At 41.8% G+C, this 22,234-nt stretch overlaps 1 protein-coding gene across 3 annotated transcripts in view; it reads right to left on the bottom strand.

Annotated features, from left to right (window-relative positions):
- Nucleotides 1–19,652, bottom strand: part of UQCC (ubiquinol-cytochrome c reductase complex chaperone, CBP3 homolog) — a 108,339-nt gene extending 88,687 nt beyond the window's left edge. The window contains exons 1-2 of one of the 3 annotated variants that reach the window (XM_021944139.1): nt 19,538–19,652; nt 3,806–3,910 (exon numbers count right to left, since the gene is read on the bottom strand). In XM_021944139.1, the coding sequence (XP_021799831.1) occupies nt 3,806–3,910; nt 19,538–19,561 (129 nt within the window). In that variant the 5' untranslated portion in view covers nt 19,562–19,652. 3 annotated transcript variants of the gene reach the window in all.
- Nucleotides 19,653–22,234: the final 2,582 nt, after the last annotated feature.

A 22,234-nucleotide genomic window follows, 5' to 3' on the forward strand; every position in this document is an offset into this window, starting at 1 on the left:
ATGTTAACATATCATTTAAAAAAACCACCAATGACTGCCAAAATTAGTAAGCAAAAGTATAATGCGAAATGGGTATCTGCACAGTCTCCAAGTATCTCCTGACAAGATACTTACTAATTATAAAGGAAAAATACTAACTTTAGAGTTCAGGAACCTGACGCACACCAAGGTAACCAAGTGGCCAAAGTTATAAGACCTACTAGCATTATATATCCCCTGATATGATGCACTGAGAAGGGAATAACATCATTTTTGCCAAAAATGCATAACCTCAATCTCATTATAAGAAAATATTAGAAAGGTCAGGCGTGGTAGCTCACACCTATAATCCCAGCATTTTGAGAGGCTGAAGCAGGCGGATCACCTGGGTCAGGAGTTCGAGACCAGCCTGGCCAACATGGCAAAACCCCTTCTCTACTAAAAATACAAAAATTAGCTGGGTGTGGTGGTGGGCACCTGTAATTCCAGTTACACAGGAGCCTGAAGGAAGAGAATCACTTGAACAGGAGGCAGAGGTTGCAGTGAGCTGAGATCACACCACTGCACCCTAGCATGGGTGACAGAGCAAGACTCTGTCTCAAAAAAATAAATAAATAATAAAATAAAATAAAGAAAAAAGAAAAGAAAATATTACACAAACTCAAATTGAGAAACATTCTACAAATAACTGACTAGTACTCTTCAAAAGTGTCTAAATCTTGAGAAGAAAAAGAATAAGAAAATGTGACCAGGCACAGTGGCTCATGCCTATATTCCCAGCACTTTGGGAGGCCCAGAGGGGTGGATCACTTGAGGTCAGGAGTTTGAGACCAGCCTGTTCAGCAAATGGTGAAACCCTGTCTCTACTAAAAATACAAAAATCAGCCAGGTATTGTGGCACACACTTATAATCCCAGCTACTTGGGAGGCTGAGGTGGGAGGATTGCTTGAACCCAGGAGGTGGAGGTTGCAGTGAGCAAGATAGTGCCACTGCCAAGATAGTGTCATCCAGCCTGGACGACAGAGTGAGACTCTGTCTTAAAAAAAAAAAAAAAAAAGAAAAGAAAAGAAAATGTAACAGATTGGAGAAGACTAAGAATATATGACAACTGGATTTGTTATCACAGACCAAAAAAGGACATTCATGAAAAAAAAAAACTTGACAAAATTGGAACAAATAGACTCATTAATAGTATTATTTCAATGTTAACTTCCTGGTTTCAGTAATTGCACCATGGTTATATAAGAGGTTAACATTAGGCGAAGCCAGATAAAGGCTATTTGGGAATGCTACTACTTTTACAACTCTTATATAAGTCTAAAATTATTTCAAAATTTTAAAAATATTTTTAAGTAGACAGAACTTCAAGAGGCTAATTAAGACAAAGCTAAAAGTATGTCTCTAGCTCTTTGAAAACAATAATAGGGCCGGGCGTGGTGGCTCACGCTTGTAATCCCAGCACTTTGGGAGGCCGAGACGGGCGGATCACGAGGTCAGGAGATCGAGACCATCCTGGCTAACACGGTGAAACCCCGTCTCTACTAAAAATACATTTAAAAAAATGAGCCAGGCATGGTGGCAGGCGCCTGTAGTCCCAGCTACACAGGAGGCTGAGGCAGGAGAACGGTGTGAACCCGGGAAGCGGAGCTTGCAGTGAGTGGAGATTGCGCCACTGCACTCCAGCCTGGGTGACAAAGCAAGACTCCGTCTAAAAAAAAAAAAACAAAAAGAAAACAATAATAGGATCATAGCATTGGACATTATCTTACAGATATCTGATACTACCACTCATCCAAGGAAGGATTCCTTTATGTCAGGCCCTTGACATACGTTCATCCTACCACTGCCTGAATATTTCCAGTAAGAGTAAATTTACTACGTGAAAAACACAGCCCACACATCCCATTATGCACAATTCTAATTAACAAAACTCTTTCTCATTCTGAGCCAAACCTTATTCCCTGTGAGACATGTATCTGAGGATGCCATTCTGAAGCAGAAGTTTACAACCAGGGGACCTCAAAGATAGGAAGATACTCCAGTAAGTTACAGTCGATATAACAAAAGATCCATTTGATTTACAATGACTAAAATTACATCTGGTCAGCATGAGATAAACCACCTTGAGTTATTTACATAAATGCTTTGCTATAAGGTTGTCCCAGAGCCTAATACAGCACCTGGTACATATTAGGTGCTCAAGAAACGTTTACTGACTCAAAGAGTAGGGCACAAGTCAGAGATTCATATAATGCGTTCTTTTCCCCTACCATCTACGCACATACAAATAACAAATGCTATTAAAATTTTGTACAAAAAGTAACAGAACACAGCCCCAACTCTGAAAAGAAATACCTGCATAACTACCCAAAGTGGATGCCTCTTCTGTACAGGCATATTCTCCATTCATTCAACACACACTTAGTGACTACTCTATGCCAGGCATAGTGAAAAGACCAGAAAATACAAGAAAAAAACAAGATGTCCTCAGAAGGGCAGGGCTTACACATTAATTGGAGGGAATTTTAAAGTAGATTATATATGTTACATAAATTATATAATATATATAATTACATATAGCAAACATATTTTAATTGCATCAAATATGAAAAAGAAAGTTAATGGCTACAGATAAAAATCATAAATTGGTAAGAAAAATGAGTTCCCAATAGACAGAGAAATGCCATAAGCATACAATTTTCACAAACTGAAAAACAACTGATCAACACAGAAAATATACATAACCCTGAGAGCTAAACAAAGAAATACAAGGTAAAACAAGGTAACATTTCTACCAATTAATATTTAAGTTAAAAAAAACTCAACTTGAGAGAGGTAATGATGAAAAACTAGTTATATATACACTGCTGATGGTAGCATAAATTAAAACAACTTCTTGAAGAAGCAAACTGTTCATACTCTGACCCAAGGTATGCCTTCCTAGAAATTTAATAAGTAATTAAAAGTAAGAAAAAAATATGTGCTAAGACAATGGTAAGAAAATTAAAGCTTATAATGGCAAAAAAAAAAAGGAAAAGATTTTCATATCAAAGACTAAGTAAATAAAATATTATATGGCCATTAAACTTTTAATTACAAAGTCTATCAAAACAATATGAATAATGTCCACTCTAATAAGTGAAAAAGTACCAGAATATAAAATTCTGTGGACATTTGTTAGGGTACTTCAGGAATAAAATACATATACCACACACACACACACACACACACACACACACACACACACACAGAGGCTATAAAAGAACCAGCAGAGATGAAAATACTGACTTTTCAGATTTGAAGTTGTAGGTGATTTTTATTTCCCTTATTACTAAATTATTTGTATTATTAACAAAAATCAGGAGGGGAGAAAAGCCCTCACACAAGGTCCAAGGTGAACTACATTACAATGAATTAGGTGGCCAACGGTAAATGAATACCTCAAATAATTGTTTCTTGGATTTCATATTCATATAAAGGAAAAAGAAATAATTCTCACACCCAAATAAAAGTAGCACAAGGTGGCTACAAAAAGAAAACTGAAAAAGGTTAACTCGGAGATGAATATCTGGAAATACTCCCTAACAGTAAAAATCATCAGACTGTAGCATGGTATCCTAGACTAAGTTCCACTGCTAGGGCATTTAGAAGCAACGCCCTAGACACCATACTTTAGGAATCAGTCCTAAGCTGGCACCACAGAGACCCAGAGTGGTCTCATGAGGTTTTTCCATCACACAATTTGGTTGGCTAATCTATAAATACATGACATTTGCACATAAACACTAAGTTTTTCATACTAAGCAAAAGAACAACAAATCTTACCTGGGAAGTGCCAGACAGAGCCCTGCCACCCTGTACTTGGGTAGAAGACACAGGTATCAATCGGCTGCATACTGGAACCCACTGGGAAATGCTAGTCTGGTTCCTCTAGAGAAAGAAAAAAATAATCTGTCAGGAATCTAAATCATACTCCCTACATGGAAGGCAAAGAGTATACCTGTGACAGTCATATAATTAGAAATACATATTTGGTCTTCATCTCTAGTTCCTGGCACAGAGCTCCTAAAACCCTTGGAATTTCTGAGTGATGGGGCTGTCTGTAACTCATAATAAGCCCCTTTCAACCATACCTGAGTTTATGCTAATGAGGTGATTCATGCAGGATGGAGGCTGGTTGCCAGAGGAACCAACCACAGGAGTAGAGGGTTGGAATTCAACCTCAACTCCTCACGGCATCCCCACCTCATTAAGAGACTAAGCCAATCGCCAGTACCCAGTGACTGAATCAATCATGCCAACCATAAGCCTCCATAAAAATTCTAAATGACAGGGTTCAGAGAACTTCTGGTAGAGATGAAAAACTCTTTTTTCTATACTCAACACTCCACTTCTGATACCAAATGTGCAGGGGCAAGAGGTCTCCATACCAAGCAATTCTCCAATTCTCTGCAGACACCAACTGGGTGTCCTACAATTTAACTTAATTTACACTAACTGCCTGGAGTCAGCAGAGACCTCACAGCTCCATCCAACAGGATTGTCCCCACTTCAGACTCCCATCACAAGTAGTGAGTCCCCAGGTTACTCACACTTTTGTCCAACTTGTCCATACATTGGGGATTCCCACAGCTGCCTCCTCAGATTCAATAATTTGCTAGCACGGCTCAACTCGGGGAGGCACTTCACTTACGTTTATCAGTTTATTATAAAGGATACGCCTTGGGAAGAAGAGCCAAATGGAAGCGATGCAAAAGACGAGGTATGGGGTGGGAGCCTGCTCTCCGGGTGTGCCACCCTCCCTACATTTTGATATATTTACTAACCCAGAAGTTCTCCAAACCCAAGGATTTCTATGGAGTCTTCACTATGTAGACATGATTGACTATCACTGACCATTGGTGATTAGCTCAATCTCCAGCCCCTCTCCCCTTCCAAAAGTCAGGGAGGAGTGGGAGAAGCTACAAGTTCCAACCTTCTACTCACATATTTGTTCCTCTAGCAACCAGCCTCTACCTTCCAAGAGTCACCTTATTAACACAAACTCATTGCTGGGCATAGAGGCTCATGCCTTCACTCCTATTATCTCAGCATTTTTGAGAGGCCGAAGCAGGATTACTTGAAGCCAGGAGGTCGAAACCAGCCTGGGCAATAAAGTGAGACCCCCGGCTATACAAAAAAAAAAAAAAAAACCCCATAAACTTACATATTGTTGAAAGGGGCTTATTATAAATAACAAAAGACACTCCTCTCACCCCAATCACTTTGCAAGGGTTTCAAGAGCTCTGTGCCAGGAACCAGGGATAAAGACCAAATATATATTTCTTCTCTCACAATATCGTATCTGGGTTGCAGCCATATGCCAGGAGGGTGGCACACTCTAATTCCACAGGGACAGAAGCGACTGTACTCAGGATCATTCCAGATCTGACCTTTAGTACCTAAGTTTAGAAATCCTGCCAGAATAGGGTATCACATGAATGAAGAACTTCCAAAACGGGACCAAGACCAAGCCTCACATGCTCATTTCTCCAAGGATAAGATATACCACTGCCTACTACTAGTTCCACAGACTAAAATAATTCTGGTAATAGGTGACTCAAGCAGTGGGCATGGGCTCCCTCTGGGAAGAGAAACAAAATAAGCAGACTTCTGGCATTTTATGATTAGATTATAATTCAAATTACAGTTTGCAATGTTTTTTTCTTTTTTTTTTTTGAGGCCGAGTCTTGCTCTGCCACCCAGGCTGGAATGCAGTGGCATGATCTCGGCTCACTGCAATCTCCACCTCCCGGGTTCAAGTGACTCTTATGCCTCAGACTCCCGAGTGGCTGGGACTACAGGAATGAGCTATCACATCTGGCTAATTTCTGTATTTTTAGTAGAGACAGGGTTTCAGTATGTTGGCCAGGCTAGTCTCAAACTTCTGACCTTAAGTGATCTACCTACCTCGGCCTCCCAAAGTGCTGGGATTACAGATGTGAGCCACTGTGCCTGGCCTCTTTTTTTTTTTTTTTTTTTTTTTTTAAGAGACAGAGTCTCACTACATTGCCCAGGCTGGAGTCCAGTGCCTAGTCATGGTGCTAACATTGCACACTACAGCCTCAAATGCCTGATTCCTGGGCTCAAGTGATCCTCCCACTTCAGCTTCCCAAGTAGCTGGGACTAAAGGCTTGCATAACCTGTGCCTGGCTTACAGTGTGTTTTCATAAACACTGACTTCCTTACCTGATCTTCATAGAATCCCTTTATAGTAAGCAATGCTGAGATCATCATCATCCCCAAGAGGAGGAGGAAACTAGGGTAGAAGTTTTACAGTGGGAAAACACACACGGGCAACTTGATTTCCAAGACAAGAGAGATTACATGGCTGTTCAAGTAGAAACTGAGATTCACAATTTCCCTCTAACATGAAGCTCACTTCAGAAAGGTCTCTTGGCCAAAGGGAGAGGCTAGGCTGGAGAAAGGGAGAGTTCTGTCTTGTTAAATGAGAAGTCTGCTTTATTTTAAGAAGCTGAAATACATTCTACCGTATAAATGACAGCCATGTACATAGCACTGAAAATCTTAATTTTAGGAACCAACTCTAGGGATCTGAGGGTTTTCTTCACTTGACCTGTAGACTTTATAGGGCCATAATGAGGACCACACACATAAATTGCTTGAAAATCCTTTGCAAGGCATGATGTACAACACAGTCAGCCCTCCACAGCCATGGGTTCTGCATCCATGGATTCAGCCATCCACAGATTAAAATATTCAGGAAAAAAAAATGCCAGGCATGGTGGCATGTACCTGTAAGTCCCAGCTACTCTGGAGGCTGAAGCATAAGAATCACTTGAATCCAGGAGGCAAAGGTTGCAAGTGAGCAGAGATTGTGCCACTGCACTCCAGCCTGGGCAACAGAGAAGGAGACTCTGTCTCAAAAAACAAAAAAAAAAAATCAGGCCAGGTAGCTCCTGTAATCCCAGCACTTTGGGAGGCCAAGGCAGGTGGATCACGAGGTCAGGAGATCGAGACCATCCTGGCTAACACGGTGAAACCCCGTCTCTACAAAAAATACAAAAAAATTAGCCGGGTGTGGTGGCGGGCGCCTGTAGTCCCAGTTACTCAGGAGGCTGAGGCAGGAGAATGGCATGAACCCGGGAGGCGGAGCTTGCAGTGAGCTGAGATCACGCCACCGCACTCCAGCCTGGGCGACAGTACAAGACTCCATCTCAAAAAAAAAAAAAAAAAAAATCAGGAAGAAAAAAGATGCCATACTAAACATTTACACTTTTTTTTTCTCGTCATTACTCCCTAAATAATACAGTATAACAACTATTTACATAGCACCTATATTGTATTAAATGTAAGTAATCTAGAGATTATTTAAAGTACATGGGGGATATACATAGGTTATATGCAAACACTATGCCACTTCGTATCAAGGACTTGAGCATCCATGGATTTTGGTATCCGAGGGAGGTCCTGGAACCAAAGGACCAGGAATACTCAGGGACAACTGTACTAGCAGTCAAAGATTCTAGTTTAAATTCAGCTACTCTAATATTATCTTTACAAGTAATTTAATCTCTGTGACATTCAGTTTCCTCACAGCAATTATCAGGAATACTTAATGAGCATTTGATGGCAGGCACTTTTTTGATACTTTACATATATGAACTCATTTAAACTTCACAATCACCACTCATGTAGGTATACCATTATCCCATTTAAATAAAAAAGGAAACTGAGGCATGGAGAGGATAAACAACCTCCCAATATCACACAGTTCTAACAGCAGGATTAAGATATGAACCCAGGGATGAAAGGGTAGAGTATCTGCCAGGTACCTTCTAGCTGTAACATTGTATGACCTAGTCTGGAACCAATTAAAACAGCATATTGTGGAAAGTGCCACATAACTAAAGGCAGAAAGTACTGTTCAGAAGCTACATATCAGATAATCACCTCTGTGAGCCTTGGTTGTCTCTTTTTATCAAAAATAAGACAAAATCCCTACTTCTTGGGATTTTCTTTAAAATTAACAAATGTACCTTGCAGTATGTTCAGCACAATATTAAGTTGAATCTGAATCTCCATTTCCTCAAGTAGACAGTAACAGGTTGAGGTGGGGGGAGAAAGGTATTAAATTTTTAAACCTACAGATGCTTTCTAAAGTGTCTCACAGTTCTAAAATTGTATAATTGCCACTTACAGCACCTTATATTTCAAATGAAAAGTGGAGCTAAAAATATTTTATTTGAGCTGCGGTTTATTTGATCGGTTGAAGTGGTTTTCCAAATGAGAGACAGTTACTGGTGTTTTGTTTTACAAACACTGACAGATTTACTAGAATCATTCAATGTCAGATGTTCCTGTCCTAAAAATGTTAAGTATGGGATAAGAGGAAACTGCTTCAGATTCAGGGCCAAGGGCGTGGGGGCAGGGGGAGCAAGAGGAAATTACAAGTTGAAACAATGCAAACTTTTGGAAGATTTTCTGAAGAATTTCATCATGTAATTTCCAATGTCAACAAAATTTTTCTCTGTAATTTTGGCTCCGGTAGGTCTTAAGCCATTACTTTTAAATCAGTTCTTATTAGAAGAAAGGAACAATCAGCTGTTCTTTCCTTCTACAATTCTACAATTCTTGTCCAAATCCTTAATTGAAACCACTGAAGTGTAGCAGAAAAGGTAATCCCAAGTCAGCCATCAAATAGCTGTGAACTGGTTACTCAACAACCTGGGCCTCCATTTTCCCTTATGAAAAATGGGAATAATAAAAGCTATCTCATAGAAGTGTTCCCAGGAACATTTCTAAAAGCACTTTGGTAACAGAAAAACACAACCAATGGCATCACTGTTATGAACAACGGTTATTGAATTATGCAAGCCCTGCTTTCCCCAGCAAACTGACAGAGAAGCAAAAACCGTTTTCTTAAAATATTGTTTGGAATCCGGCATTCATTCCCTTTCTCAAAAGAGGTTTCCAAGGACCTCTTTATTGTAACTTAAATACCTGATCCTTACTGGTCTTTACCAATTGGATCCCTCTAAACTCATAATACTTACTGTGATTTCCACTCAACAGTTTCAAAACCTGACTCAGATTCTCTGGTTTGGGAATCACTGCTCCACTCCACACATGTTAATTCCCTTGTAGTAATTTCCTCTGGGACTCTCCTCTTCACTCCAACCCAAACTATAAGCTCAATTGCTTCAAGAAATCTCTCTAGGCCGGGCGCGGTGGCTCACATCTGTAATCCCAGCACTTTGGGAGACCGAGGCAGGCAGATCACCTGAGGTCAGGAGTTCTAGACAAGCCTGGCCAACATGGAGAAACCCCATCTCTACTAAAAATACAAAAATTAGCCGGGCGTGGTGGCAGCTACTCGGGAGGCTGAGGCAGTGAAAATTGCTTGAACTCAGGAGACAGAGGTTACAGTGAGCCAAGATCATGCCATTGCACTCCAGCCTGCGCGACAGAGCAAGACTCCACTCAAAAAAAAAAAAAAAAAAGAAATCCATCTAGATGTCAGCTTCTGGTTCTACTGGCTCTACTCAGTCCTTTTTTTTTTTTTTTTTTTTTTGAGATGGAGTCTTACTCTGTCACCCAGGCTGGAGTGCAGTGGCACCATCTCAGCTCACCACAACCTTCGCCTCCCGGATTCAAGCAATTCTCCTGCCTCAGCCTCCCAAGTAGCTGGGACTACAGGGGCACGCTACCATGCCCGGCTAATTTTTGTATTTTCAGTAGAGGCAGGGTTTCACCATGTTGGCCAGGCTGGTCTCGAACTCGTGATCTCAGGTGATCCACCCCTCTCGGCCTCCCAAAGTGCTGGGATTACAGGCATGAGCCACCGTGTCAGCCTCTACTTGTCCTTTTTCCTTTCCACCTCTTCTAACACTTCATCTATAAATATATATCTGTGGAAATACTTATCTCTCTCTTAAGGTACTAAAATATTAGGCCTATAACAATTAGCACATCTCAACTTCTCCCAGGTTCAAAAAACATCTATAGCCATTCCCAATGGCAAAAAGTTATTCCTTTAACTTAAGATAAATGCACTGTTACTAAGTGGGAACTAGTTTTATTGTCATTTTGCCTTTCCAACACTTCAAAACCAAAATTTTTAAGATAGGCTTCATGTTTTTCTTTCCCGTGCACATTGCTAATTGCAGTGATTTTTACATCAGTATTTCAAAACATTCTGACATACCACCTCTTGTACTGACTACCCTTTAATCAGTCCACTGACAGGCCTGTAATTGTGCATGTGGTTTTTTTAAGATACACAGTATTTTCCTTGGCTCATTCATGAGCTAGAAAACAATTCACAGGTGTAGCGGATTCTAGTTATTCACCATAAAATCACCACAAACACTGAGTGAGCAAATACTGAACAATTGCTTCTAGAGGAAATGCCAGACTTAGGTTCCTGCAAGCCTCTGGTCACAACATTCATCAACCAATCAATACATAGCCTTGCTTTATGGGTTTCTGTTGAAAAACACCCTACTTAATATACATTGTTGATTCATTAACACTGAACTCACAGCCAACAGCACTATAACTCACTTAGCAAAATTTACCTAATAAACATATTTTCCCATAAGGCACATTGTGGCCTTCTTGCACTCAGCAATGCTAGATAGCATTTCCATACTACACTTGGGGGACATTTTAAAGATGGGATTCACCAACAAAAGCACAAAAATATGAAAAATATGGCACTAAACAGGCCATGAAAAGAATACTTGTTACAGTATGAAAACTGAAACAAGAAGGCGGAATGTTGACCCACCTCAGCTAGGAACATGCACATTGGCAGCTCAAATTCCTTACCCTCTGCAAATGTCCACAAATGACTACAAAAGTGCTGCAAGTATTGATTTTGGGGTTTCAAAAAAATTTTAGCAACTAGGTGAGTTCACAAATATAGAATCTGTGAATAATGAAAATCAATTATAAACATGAAATCCACTTTTTTTTTTTTTTGAGACGGAGTTTTGCTCTTGTTGCCCAGACTGCAGTGCAATGGTGCAATCTCAGCTCACCACAACCTCTGCCTCCTGGGTTCAAGCGATTCTCCTGCCTCAGCCTCCCAAGTAGCTGGGATTACAGGCATGCACCACCACACCCAGCTAATTTTGTATTTTTAGTAGAGACGGGGTTTCTCCACGTTGATCAGGCTGGTCTTGAACTCCCGACCTCAGGTGATCCCCTGGCCTCAGCCTCCCAAAGTGCTGGGATTACAGGCATGAGCCACCACGCCCAGTCGAAATCCACTTTATAAGTCACCGCTGGTGCCTATATTCCAAATGCCATGGATATTAATTCAATTCCGGAGTCCAAAGAACAGATACTACGGTAACAAACTTTCCTTCCAGTTACAATATGGCATGCTATAATACAAAAGGATATTTCCACAGAGGGAAGAAGAGAATGTTTAACCATTCCTTCAAAAATTACTGAATACAGGCCGGGCATAGTGGCTCATGCCTGTATTCCCAGCACTTTGTGAGGCCGAGGTGGATCACTTGAGGTCAGGAGTTCAAGACCAGACTGGCCAACATAGTGAAACCAGTCTGTACTAAAAATTATATAATATATATAAATAAGCCGGGTGTGGTGGCGCGCACCTGTAATCCCAGCTACTCGGGAAGCTGAGGCACAAGGATCGCTTGAACCCAGGAGGAGGAGGTTGCAGTAAGCAGAGATCATGCTGTTGCACTCCAGCCTGGGTGACAGAGTGAGACTCCATCTCAAACAACAACAAAAAATTACTGCAGCACTTTGGGAGGCCAAGGCGGGCAGACTGCCTGAATTCAGGAGTTTGCAACCAGCCTGGGCAACACAGTGAAACCGTCTCTACTAAAATACAAGAAAATCAGCCAGGCATGGGAGTGTGCACCTGCAGTCCCAGCTACTTGGGAGGCTGAGGCAGAAGAATTGCTTGAACCCGGGAGGCGGAGGTTGCAGTGAGCCAAGATCGCGCCATAGAACTCCAGCCTGGGGGACAAGAGCGAGACTTCATCTCAAAAAAAAAAAAAAAAATTGCTGAATACACTGCCTCCTCCCACTTTGTTGGGAGTTTTCAATCTGAGCTTTCAAAAGATTGATTACACACAGGAAAGATTTGAGTAAATCAATAAATACATTAAGGGTGAAGGGTCAGGTTTCTATCAGAGAAAGGAGTTAACAAATATGGCAAGGCAAAAGAGTAGAACAAACCCTGTGGTATTAGAATGGATTTAGAATAACTGGTGTGGGCTTTTAATATATAAAGAAAAAGATGTATGCATGTTTATGTGTATATATAGACATATATATATTTCCCACCCACATCCTCATAGGGCCTGCAGACAATGACACTCCAGTAGCAATGAGCACATGTAGCATCCAGATTTGGTTTCTAAATAGCAACAACCACTAAATGAACTAGTCTCCTCAAGAGAAAAGTTGACTCCAGAATGGGGATGATGTTCATCAAAGCCTTACAAAGAATTGGCATTATTCAATCTGTCTGATAGTTCCTTAGATGGCCCTATTTCAAGACTGTCTTAGAACTCACCCAGTGTGATAAAAAACCTTTTCCCCAGGAGCACCGGTTGAAAACAGATAGAGGTAACTGTTTGACTTCATGGCTTCCTGAGGCAGTGAACAACAGGTGGAGAAAACAATAGACTAACCAAAAAGGTTTAAAGGAAAAGCTGGTGAATGAGACATCCACAGGGGCTTAGAAAAGTCCCAACATATTCATGGCATCTAGGAAGCCATGAACATACCCAGGTCTGTGCACATACCCAAAGTTGTGCACATGCTCAGGAAAGATCTAAGAACATCTCTTACTTGTGGTTGACCTTGAGGTTCTGCACAGCAGGAAGTGAAAGTTAAGGCGTAGTTATCAAATGTCTGGCAGAGAGTTATAGGTACATCCCAACATGCACACAGAGCCCCACAGGAAAAACTGGGATACTCACTGCTTCCAGGCAGTGATAACAGAATTTTAAGAAATTTAACAGAAATTTAAAGAAATTTGCTTAATCATTACCTGACCACTAAACTAAGCAGAGACTTCAGTGGCCACAAACGACAAAGAATACAGACTACAGAATCAATTCAGAAAAGTCACTAAACAAAAATGCAACAACAAATCTTGGGAAGGGAAACAATCTGATTTCCAGAGTGGCCACATTATTTAAAATGTCCAGTTTTCAACAAAAAAAAGTTATAAAACATGCAAAGAAACAATAAAGTATGGCCCACACACAGGGGGAAAAATGCAATCAATAGAAACTGTCTCTAAGAAAATCCAGACAGCAGACAAAGAGATTTTTAACTATTTCAAATATGTTCAAAGATCTAAATGAAAACATGTCTAAAGAACTATTGGAAAGTGGCCGAGCACAGTGGCTCACACCTGTAATCCCAGCACTTTGGAAGGCCAAGGCAGGTGGATCACCTGAGGTCAGGAGTTTGAGACCATCCTGGCCAACATGATGAAACCCCACCTCTACTAAAAATACAAAAATTAGCCAGGTGTGGTGGCAGGCACCAGTAATCCCAGCTACTCAGAAGGCTGAGGCAGGAGAATTGCTTGAACCCAAGAGGTGGAGGTTGCAGTGAGCTGAGATGGTGCCACTGCACTCCAGCCTGGCAACAGAGCCAGACTCTGTCTCAAAAAAAAAATAAATACATAAACAAACAAACTATTGGAAAGTATGAGAATGACGTCTCACTAAAGAGAATATCAACAGAATGAGAAGTTATTTTTCTAAAGACAAAATAAATTCTGGAATTGAAAAGTCCAACAACTAAAATGAAAAACTCATTAGAGGGGCTCAACAGCAGATTTCAACAGTCAGAAGAAAAGAATCAGTGGTCTTGAAGATAGGTCAATTTAGATTATCCAGTCCAAGGAACAGAAAGGAAAAGCAATAAAGACAAATTAATAGCTTCAAAATGAAAAGCAAAAAAGAAAAAAAGAAGAACAAATTTAACAGCCTCAGACTGTGGAACACCATCAAACACACCAATATATGTATAATTAGTCTCAGAAGCAAAGAAAATAAAAGGACAGAAAAATATTTGAAGAAATAATGGCAGAAAACATCCTAAACATAATGGAAAATGGTAATTTAGGAATCCAAGAAGCTCTATTAACTCCAAATAGCATAAACACAAAGAGAGTCGCAGACACATCATATGCAAGCTGCCAAGAGACAAAGATTCTTTAAATGAGCAAGAGAAGAAACTCATCATATACAAAGCATCCTCAAGAACATTAACAGTTGATTTCTTCTCAGAAACTGTAGCAGCCAGAAGACAGTGGGATAAAATAGTCAAAACACAGAAAGACAAAGATTTTCAAACAAAAATTCTATATCCGGCAAAACTATTATTCGAAAGTGAAGGAAAAATGAAGATTTCCCAGATAAGCAAAATGGAAAGAATTTGTCAGTAGTAGACTTGCCCTGCAAGAATAAGGGAGACCTTCAGGTTGAAATGAAAGGAAACTACAGAATAACTCAAATCTACATGAAGAAATAAAGTAGACTAGTAAAAGTAACTGTTTACGTAAATAAAAAATATGGTATAAATGGATTTTCTGTTTGTAATTTTTTTCTTTTTCTTTTTAATTTAAAAGACAACTACAAGAAGAAATAATTATAAATCTACATTGGTAGACATATAATGGATAAAGATGTAATTTAGATGCCAATAACACAACCTGGGGGAAGGAACAGAGCTACATAGAAAGAAAGTCTTTACATATTACTGAAATCAAGTTGGTATTAATCCAAACAAGACTGTTATGAATTAAGATGTTCATTGTAATCCCAGGGCAGGTCACTAAGAAAACAGCTCATAAAATATAGTAAAAGCTTGTAACATGTACACAAATTAGCTCAAAATGGATAAAAGACCAAAATGTAGGACCTAAAACAATAAAACTTTTAAAAGAAAACTTACAGGAATGGCTTCATGACATTGGATTTTGCAATGATTTCTTGGATACGATATCAAAAAAGTAGGCAATATTAGGGCCAGGCATGGTGGCTCATGCCTGTAATCCCAGCACTCTGGGAGGTTGAGGTGGGCGGATCACTTGAGGCCAAGAGTTCGAGACCAGCCTGGCCAACATGGGAAAAACCCCTCTCTATTAAAAACATAAAAATTAACCAGGTGTGCTGGTGCATGCCTGTAATCCCAGCTACTCGAGAGGCTGAGGCGGGGGAATCGCTTGAACCTGGGAGGCAGGGGCTGCAGTGAGTCTAGATTATGCCACTGCACTCTAGCCTAGGTGACAGGGCAAGACCCTGTTAAAAAAAAAAAAAAAAGAGTAGGCAATAAAAGAAAAAAGAAAAAAAAAAGTTGGACTTCATGAAAATTAAAAACTTTTGTGTATCAAATAACAGTATCAACAGACTGAAACAGCAACCCATAGGCTAGGAAAAATACATGCAAATCATATATCTGATGAGGGACTGATATTCAAAATACATAAAAAACTTGCCAGATGCGCTGGGTCATGCCTGACCAACATGACAAAACCCCATCTCTACTAAAAATACAAAATTTAAGGCACGGTGGCTCACACTTCTAATCCTAGCACTTTGGGAGGCCGAGGCAGGCAGATCACCTGAGGTCGGGAGTTTGAGACCATCCTGACCGACATGGGGAAACCCTGTCTTTACTAAAAATACAAAATTAGCTGGGCCTGGTGGTGTGGGCCTGTAATCCCAGCTACTCGGGAGGCTTAGGCAGGAGAATCATGTGAACTCCGGAGGCGGAGGTTGCAGTGAGCCGAGATCACGCCATTGCACTCCAGCCTGGGCAACAAGAGCGAAACTCCATCTCAAAAAGAAAAAAAACCTGAAGAGGTGCCCAATATCATTAGCCACTAGAGAAATGTAAATCAATACTACAGTGAGACACCACTTCATAATTAGAATGGCTATTGTCAAAAAAAAAAAACAGAAAATAAGGCCATGTGTGGTGGCTCACACTTGTAATCCTAACACTTTGAGAGGCAGAGGCAGGAGCATCACTTGAGCTCAGGAATTTGAGACCAGCCTGGGCAACACGGCAAAACCTCCTGTCTACTAAAAATGTAAAAATTAGCTGGGCATGGTGGCACACACCTGTAGTCCCAGCTACTCGGGAGGCTAAGATGAGAGGATCACTTGAGCCCAGAAGTCGAGGCTGCAGTAAGCTGTCACTGGACCACTGCACTCTAGCCTGCGTGACAGATCAAGACCCTGTCTCAAAAACAAACAAAAACCAGAAAATACTAAGTGTTGGCAAGGATGTGGTGCAACTGAAACCCTTGTGCACTGCTGGTGAGAATGTAAAACAGTGTATCTGCTGTGGAAAACAGTGGAACAATTCCTCAACAAATTAAACAGGCTGGACATAGTGGCTCACGCCTGTAATCCCAGCACTTTGGGAGGCCGAGGCAACAGAATTGCTTGAGCCCAGGAGTTCAAGACCAGCCCAGGCAACATAAGGAGACCCCATCTACAAAAAAGAAAAAAAAAATTAGCCAGGCACACACCTGTGGTCCCAGCTATTCAGGAGGTGAGGTGGGAGGATCACTTGAACCCAGGAGGTCAAGGCTGCAGTGAGCTATGACTGAGCCACTACACTTCAGCATGCATGATAGAGCGAGACCCTATCTCCAAAAAAAAAGATAGAAAATTCTGACACATGCTACAACATGGATGAACCTTGAGGGCATTACGCTAAATGAAATAAGCCAGTCACAAAAGGTCAAATACTGTATGATTCCACTTATATGAGGTACACAGAGTAGTTAAACTCACAGAGACAGAAAGTAGAACGGTGGCTGCCAGGGGCTGGGGAGAAAAGACTATAGAGAACTATTAATAGGTTCAGAGTTTCAGTTTTACAAAATGAAAAGAATTCTGTGGATAAGGGTGGTAAAGATGGCACAATAGTGTAAATGCACTCAATACCACAGAAATGTATACTTAAAAAGTGCGGGCCTATAATCCCAGCTACTCGGGAGGCTGAGGCAGGAGAATCACTTGAACCCGGAAGGCAGAGGTTGCAGTGAGCCTAGATCACGCCATTGCACTCCAGCTTGGACAACAAGAGCAAAACTCCATCTCAGAAAAAAAAAAAAGTTTAAAAAGTAAATTTTGTTATATGTATTTTACCACAATTTTTAAAAATTTTCTAAAGTACAGGGTGGCTTTCTGTAATTTTTACGATTTCCAAAGAAAAGCAAAAACGACCACCAATGCCCAGGACAACTCATAAAAACCATAAGTATGTCCAGTTCTACCGATCAAATGCCCAGGCTCTCTGCTGTAGTCACTCAACAATAGCAGTGTTTGTTTCCTCCTCCTTCCCAAACCCATCACTGGAGAAGGGAAAATATTGGCTGACAAGACAAAAAGAGGAAAAAATAAGGCAAGACTAACAAGAATGTTTCAGGAATACTTTTTTTTTTTGAGACAGAGTTTCACTCTTTCACCCAGGCTGGAGTGCACTGGCGCAATCTCAGCTCACTGCAACCTCTGCCTCCTGGGTTGAAGCAATTCTCGTGCCTCAGCCTCCCAAGTAGCTGGGATTACAGGCACCCACCACCAGGCCTGGCTAATTTTTGTATTTTTAGTAGAGACAGTGTTTCACCACGTTGGCCAGGCTGGTCTTGAACTCCTGGCCTCAAGTGATCCACCTGCCTCAGCCTCCCAATGTGCTGGGATTACAGGTGTGAGCCACCGAGCCTGGCCAGGAATACTTCTCTGTGGTTCCATTTTCTTATCTGTAAAATAGAGGAAATAACATGCCCTCCTTTCCAAAGGGATGTTATAAGGATTAGGGAAGTATTTTAAAGTGCTTAGCACATAGTAAGTGCCCTATAAAATGTTAGTTATCAGGCCAGGCTCAGTGGCTCATGCCTGTAATCCCAGCACTTTGAGAGGCCAAGGGAGGCGGATCATGAGGTCAGGTGTTCAAGACCAGTCTGGCCAACATGGTGAAACCCCGTCTCTACTAAAAATACAAAAATTAGCCTGGCCTGGTGGCACACGCCTGTAATCCCAGCTACTCAGGAGGCTAAGGCAGGAGAATCGCTTGAACCTGTGAGGCAGAGGTCGCAGTGAGCTGAGATCACACCACTGAACTCCACCCTGGGTGACAGAGCAAGACTCTGTCTCAAAAAAAAAAAAAAAAAAAAAAAATTAGCTGGGTGTGGTGGTGCATGCCTGTCATCCCAGCTACTCGGGAGGCTAGCACAGGAGAATCGCTTGAACCTGGGAGTGGAAGTTGCAGTGAGCTGAAATCGCACCACTGCACTCCAGCTTCGGCGACAGAGCAAGACTCTGTCTCAAAAAAAACAACTAAAGGGTGGGAGGGGAAGAAAAAAAAAACCCACTAAATTCAGATCATACTAATTGCCATTTCCCCAGCAGTCCTCATTTCTGAATCAATTTCTGGCCTGAAATCAAACAATCACTTCACCAGGTGAATCTTTCTGGCAGTTACAGGGGGATTCTACAATTAAAAATTTACTGAACAGCAATTCAGGGTACCTCACTCTGCTAGGCTGGCAAGGAACACAAGAAGTAAAACTGCCGTCCTTGTAAGCCATATATAAAAAGATCAAAAACACAAATGTAAAATAACAATTCAAAAGATATCCAGAGGCAGGAATAGACCATGTCTACTATGAAAATCTATGTCTTTGACCCAATATTTGAAGACTCGCTAAAATTATAAACCCTCCCATCCCTCCATGATTAAAAACTAAGCTCTGTATCCTAACGTTTTTTCTGCTGCCACTTTCTTTTCTCTTTTAATTCCTAGAGGAAAGAGTATGCTAGAAGGATCAGGACTAAATCTCAAGAGGTGCAGTAGTTTCATACAGGGGTGCTAAAGAGTCTAATAGTCTTTCCTTACTTCATTCATTTATTCAACAAGTAATCATTTAGCACCTATGATGTGCCAGACACCATGCTAGGCAAAGTGAAAACGACCGAGACAGACATGGCTCCAATTCTCACGCAGCTTTCAATCTAATAATCTATATTCCACCTAACTGTACAGTTAAGAACTGACTTATGACCTATGAAAGAAACACTGAGAATCTCAGAATCCAAAGGGACTGCAGGAGATAAATGTCCTCGTTTTTCACATAGGGACAATGAGGCCCAAAAGTGACAGGCTTAAAGTCACCCTATGCATCAGTGACAGTCAGGGACTAGAACCCAGGTCTCCTGAAACTCCAATCAGTGTCCTACATACTCCTCTCCCTGAGGGGAAGCAGTTACATGGGGGACGGAAGGAAAAGCAAATCCCATCAAATAAAGGCCAGATGTCACTCTTCCCCTCCTCGAAAGATAGGGGAGCTAAGGTCAAAACGGGGGTAGGAAGAGGTAGGAAGCTGCCTCAGTTTCCCCACGGAAAAGCGGCCTCGCAGCCTAGCTATAACACAGGCTCCCCTCCTGCAATTCCTTCCAATCCCTCACGCCCTGCCCTGTCGAACTCCAACCCGGGACCCAGAGGGCTACCGTAGAAAATTACTCCTTCACTCACAAGGACTCGCACCAGCAACGCCATGTTCTTCAATAACCATTTCCGGGTGAAGAGTGAGCTTCCGGTGTCCCCTTTTCTATGTCCTCCTTTTGCCTGCGAAAGACTGGCACGGACGACGCAGGCGCAGAGAGGCCGCTAAGCGCACGCGCGCTTGCTTTCTCGGCTGTGCATGAGGCTGTCATTCCCGGGCACGCGCCTCCCTGCTGTCTTCCTCACTACACGTCAGAGTAGCTCAAATCCTTCTTCCATGCCCATCTTCTTGACCCAGACCTCGGGCTTTTCATACCCCTCTCTTTATTCCCCACCTAACCCAGCCCCACTCCTCAGCTCTTCCTTCCCAGACTCCATCCCAACACTCTTCAATGAGGGTTTAAAAGAACAGGACCTTGGGAAATCTCAGTCTTTAGAAAGAGCCAGAGGGCCAGTCGCGGTGGCTCACGCCTGTAATCCCACCACTTTGGGAGGCCGAGGCGGGCGGATCACCTGAGGTCAGGAGTTCGAGACCAGCCTGGCCAACATGGCAAAACCCCGTCTCTACTAAAAATACAAAGAAAGTAGCGAGGCATGGTGGTGTGTGCCTGTAATCCCAGGCGGAGGTTGCAGTGAGCCCAGATCGCGCCACTGCACTCCAGCCTGGGCGACAGAACAGGACTGTGTCTCAGAAAAAAAAAAAAAAAAGTCAGAGAAGGAGACTAAGATAAAAGGAATACGGGGGACAACTGAGTCCTGAAAGTCAAGGCAAGAGGGAGGTCATGTGCCTGGTAAAGGAAGAAATTTTTGGGATTTGTGGTTGGTTGGTTGTTTAAGGAGAACCTATTTGAATATTGATAGGAAAGGATTAGTGAAGAGTATACAGGGCAGTGCCTGGTGGCTCACGCCTGTAATTCCAACACTTTGGGAGGCCGAGGCAGGTAGATCACCTGAGGTCAGGAGTTCAAGACCAGCCTAACCAACATGGTGAAAGACTGTCTCTACTAAAAATACAAAAAAAAATTAGCCAGGCATGGTGCCCTGTGCTGTAATCCCAGCTACTTGGGAGGCTGAGGCAGGAGAATCGCTTGAACCTGGGAGGCAGAGGTTGCAGTGAGCTGAGATTGGGCCACTGCACTCCAGCCTGGGCGACAGAGCGAGACTGCGTGTCAAAAAAAAAAAAAAAGAGTATACAGGAGAATGAATCAAGGAGGCAAGGAGCTTCCTGAGGAAAGTGGCAGAGAACGGCCTTGGTAGAAGACTCCTCTTCCATTATATCCCAAGAGAAGAGAAGACAAAGTACTGGTGCTTTGGGGGTTGAGGGAGCAGAGGGGCAGGATGTTGAAGGACTTCTTTCATTTCATTCAGTCAACAAAGACCTATTGAGTCTTCCCTATGTACTGAACACAAGACATACTGGCTTCATGGAGTTCTTAGACTGGTGGGGGAGGCATAGGAACCCAGTGAAAAAAATAAAACCTGGGGAACTACTTTAGTTAGGTTGGTAAGGCCTCTCCAAGAAAGTGACATGTAAAATGAAATCTAAAGAAAGAAGAGGAGCTAGCCATGGGAAATAGCTTCACTCTATTATTCTTTTATTCTTTTTAAAATTTATTGATTTTTTATTAATTGACAAAAAAATACATACTGTGTACAACAGGATGTTTTCTTTTTTTTTTTTTTTTTTTTTTTTTTTTGAGACAGAGTTTCACCCTTGTCGCCCAGGCTGGAGTGCAGTGGCGCAGTCTCAACTCACTGCAACCTCCACCTCCCGAGTTCAAGCGATTCTCCTGCCTCAGACTCCCAAGTAGCTGGGATTACAGATGCACACCACCACACCTGGCTAATTTTTGTATTTTCAACAGAGACGGGGTTTCGCCATGTTGGCCAGGATGGTCTGAAACTCCTAACCTCAGGTGATCCACCCACATCAGCCTCCCAAAGTGCTGGGATTACAGGAGTGAGCCACCGTGCACCTAGCCAGGATGTTTTAAAATATGTATACATTGTGAAATGGCTAAGTCAAGCTAATTAATATATGCATTACCTCATATTTTTGTGCTAGAAATGCTTAAAATATGTTCTTTAGGCAATTTTCAAGAATACAATACATATTCATAGTAGCTACAGTCCCCATGTTATACAATAGATCTCTTCTGTTTTTGTTTTTGTTTTTGTTTTTGTTTTGAGACGGAGTTTCACTCTTGTTGCCCAGACTGGAGTGCAATGGCGTGATCTTGGCTCATTGCAAACTCTGTCTCCCGAGTTCAAGTGATTCTCCTGCCTCAGCCTCCCGAGTAGCTGGGACTACAGCCATGTGCCACCATGCCCAACAATTTTATATTTTTAGTAGAGACGGGATTTCTCCATGGTGGTCAGGCTGATCTCAAACTCTCGACCTCAGCTGATCCACCTGCCTTGGCCTCCCAAAGTGCTGGGATTACAGGTGTGAGTCACCGTGCCTGGCCTACAATAGATCTCCTGAATTTATCCCTCCCAACTGAAATTTTGTATCCTTTGACAAACATCTCCCCAGCCCCTAGTAACCACCATTCTACTCTCTACTACTATGAGTTCAACTTATTTAGATTACACATTTGAGAGAAATCAAGCAGGATTTGTCTTTCTATGCCTTGTTTATTTCTCTTAACATAATGTCCTCCCAGTTCATCCATGTTGTCATAGATGTCAGCCTTTCCTTCTTTTTTTTTTTTTCCTTGAGACAGA

Source organism: Papio anubis, chromosome 16 (genome assembly GCF_008728515.1).
Source record: "Papio anubis isolate 15944 chromosome 16, Panubis1.0, whole genome shotgun sequence".
In the NCBI taxonomy this organism is placed as follows: Eukaryota; Metazoa; Chordata; class Mammalia; order Primates; family Cercopithecidae; genus Papio; species Papio anubis.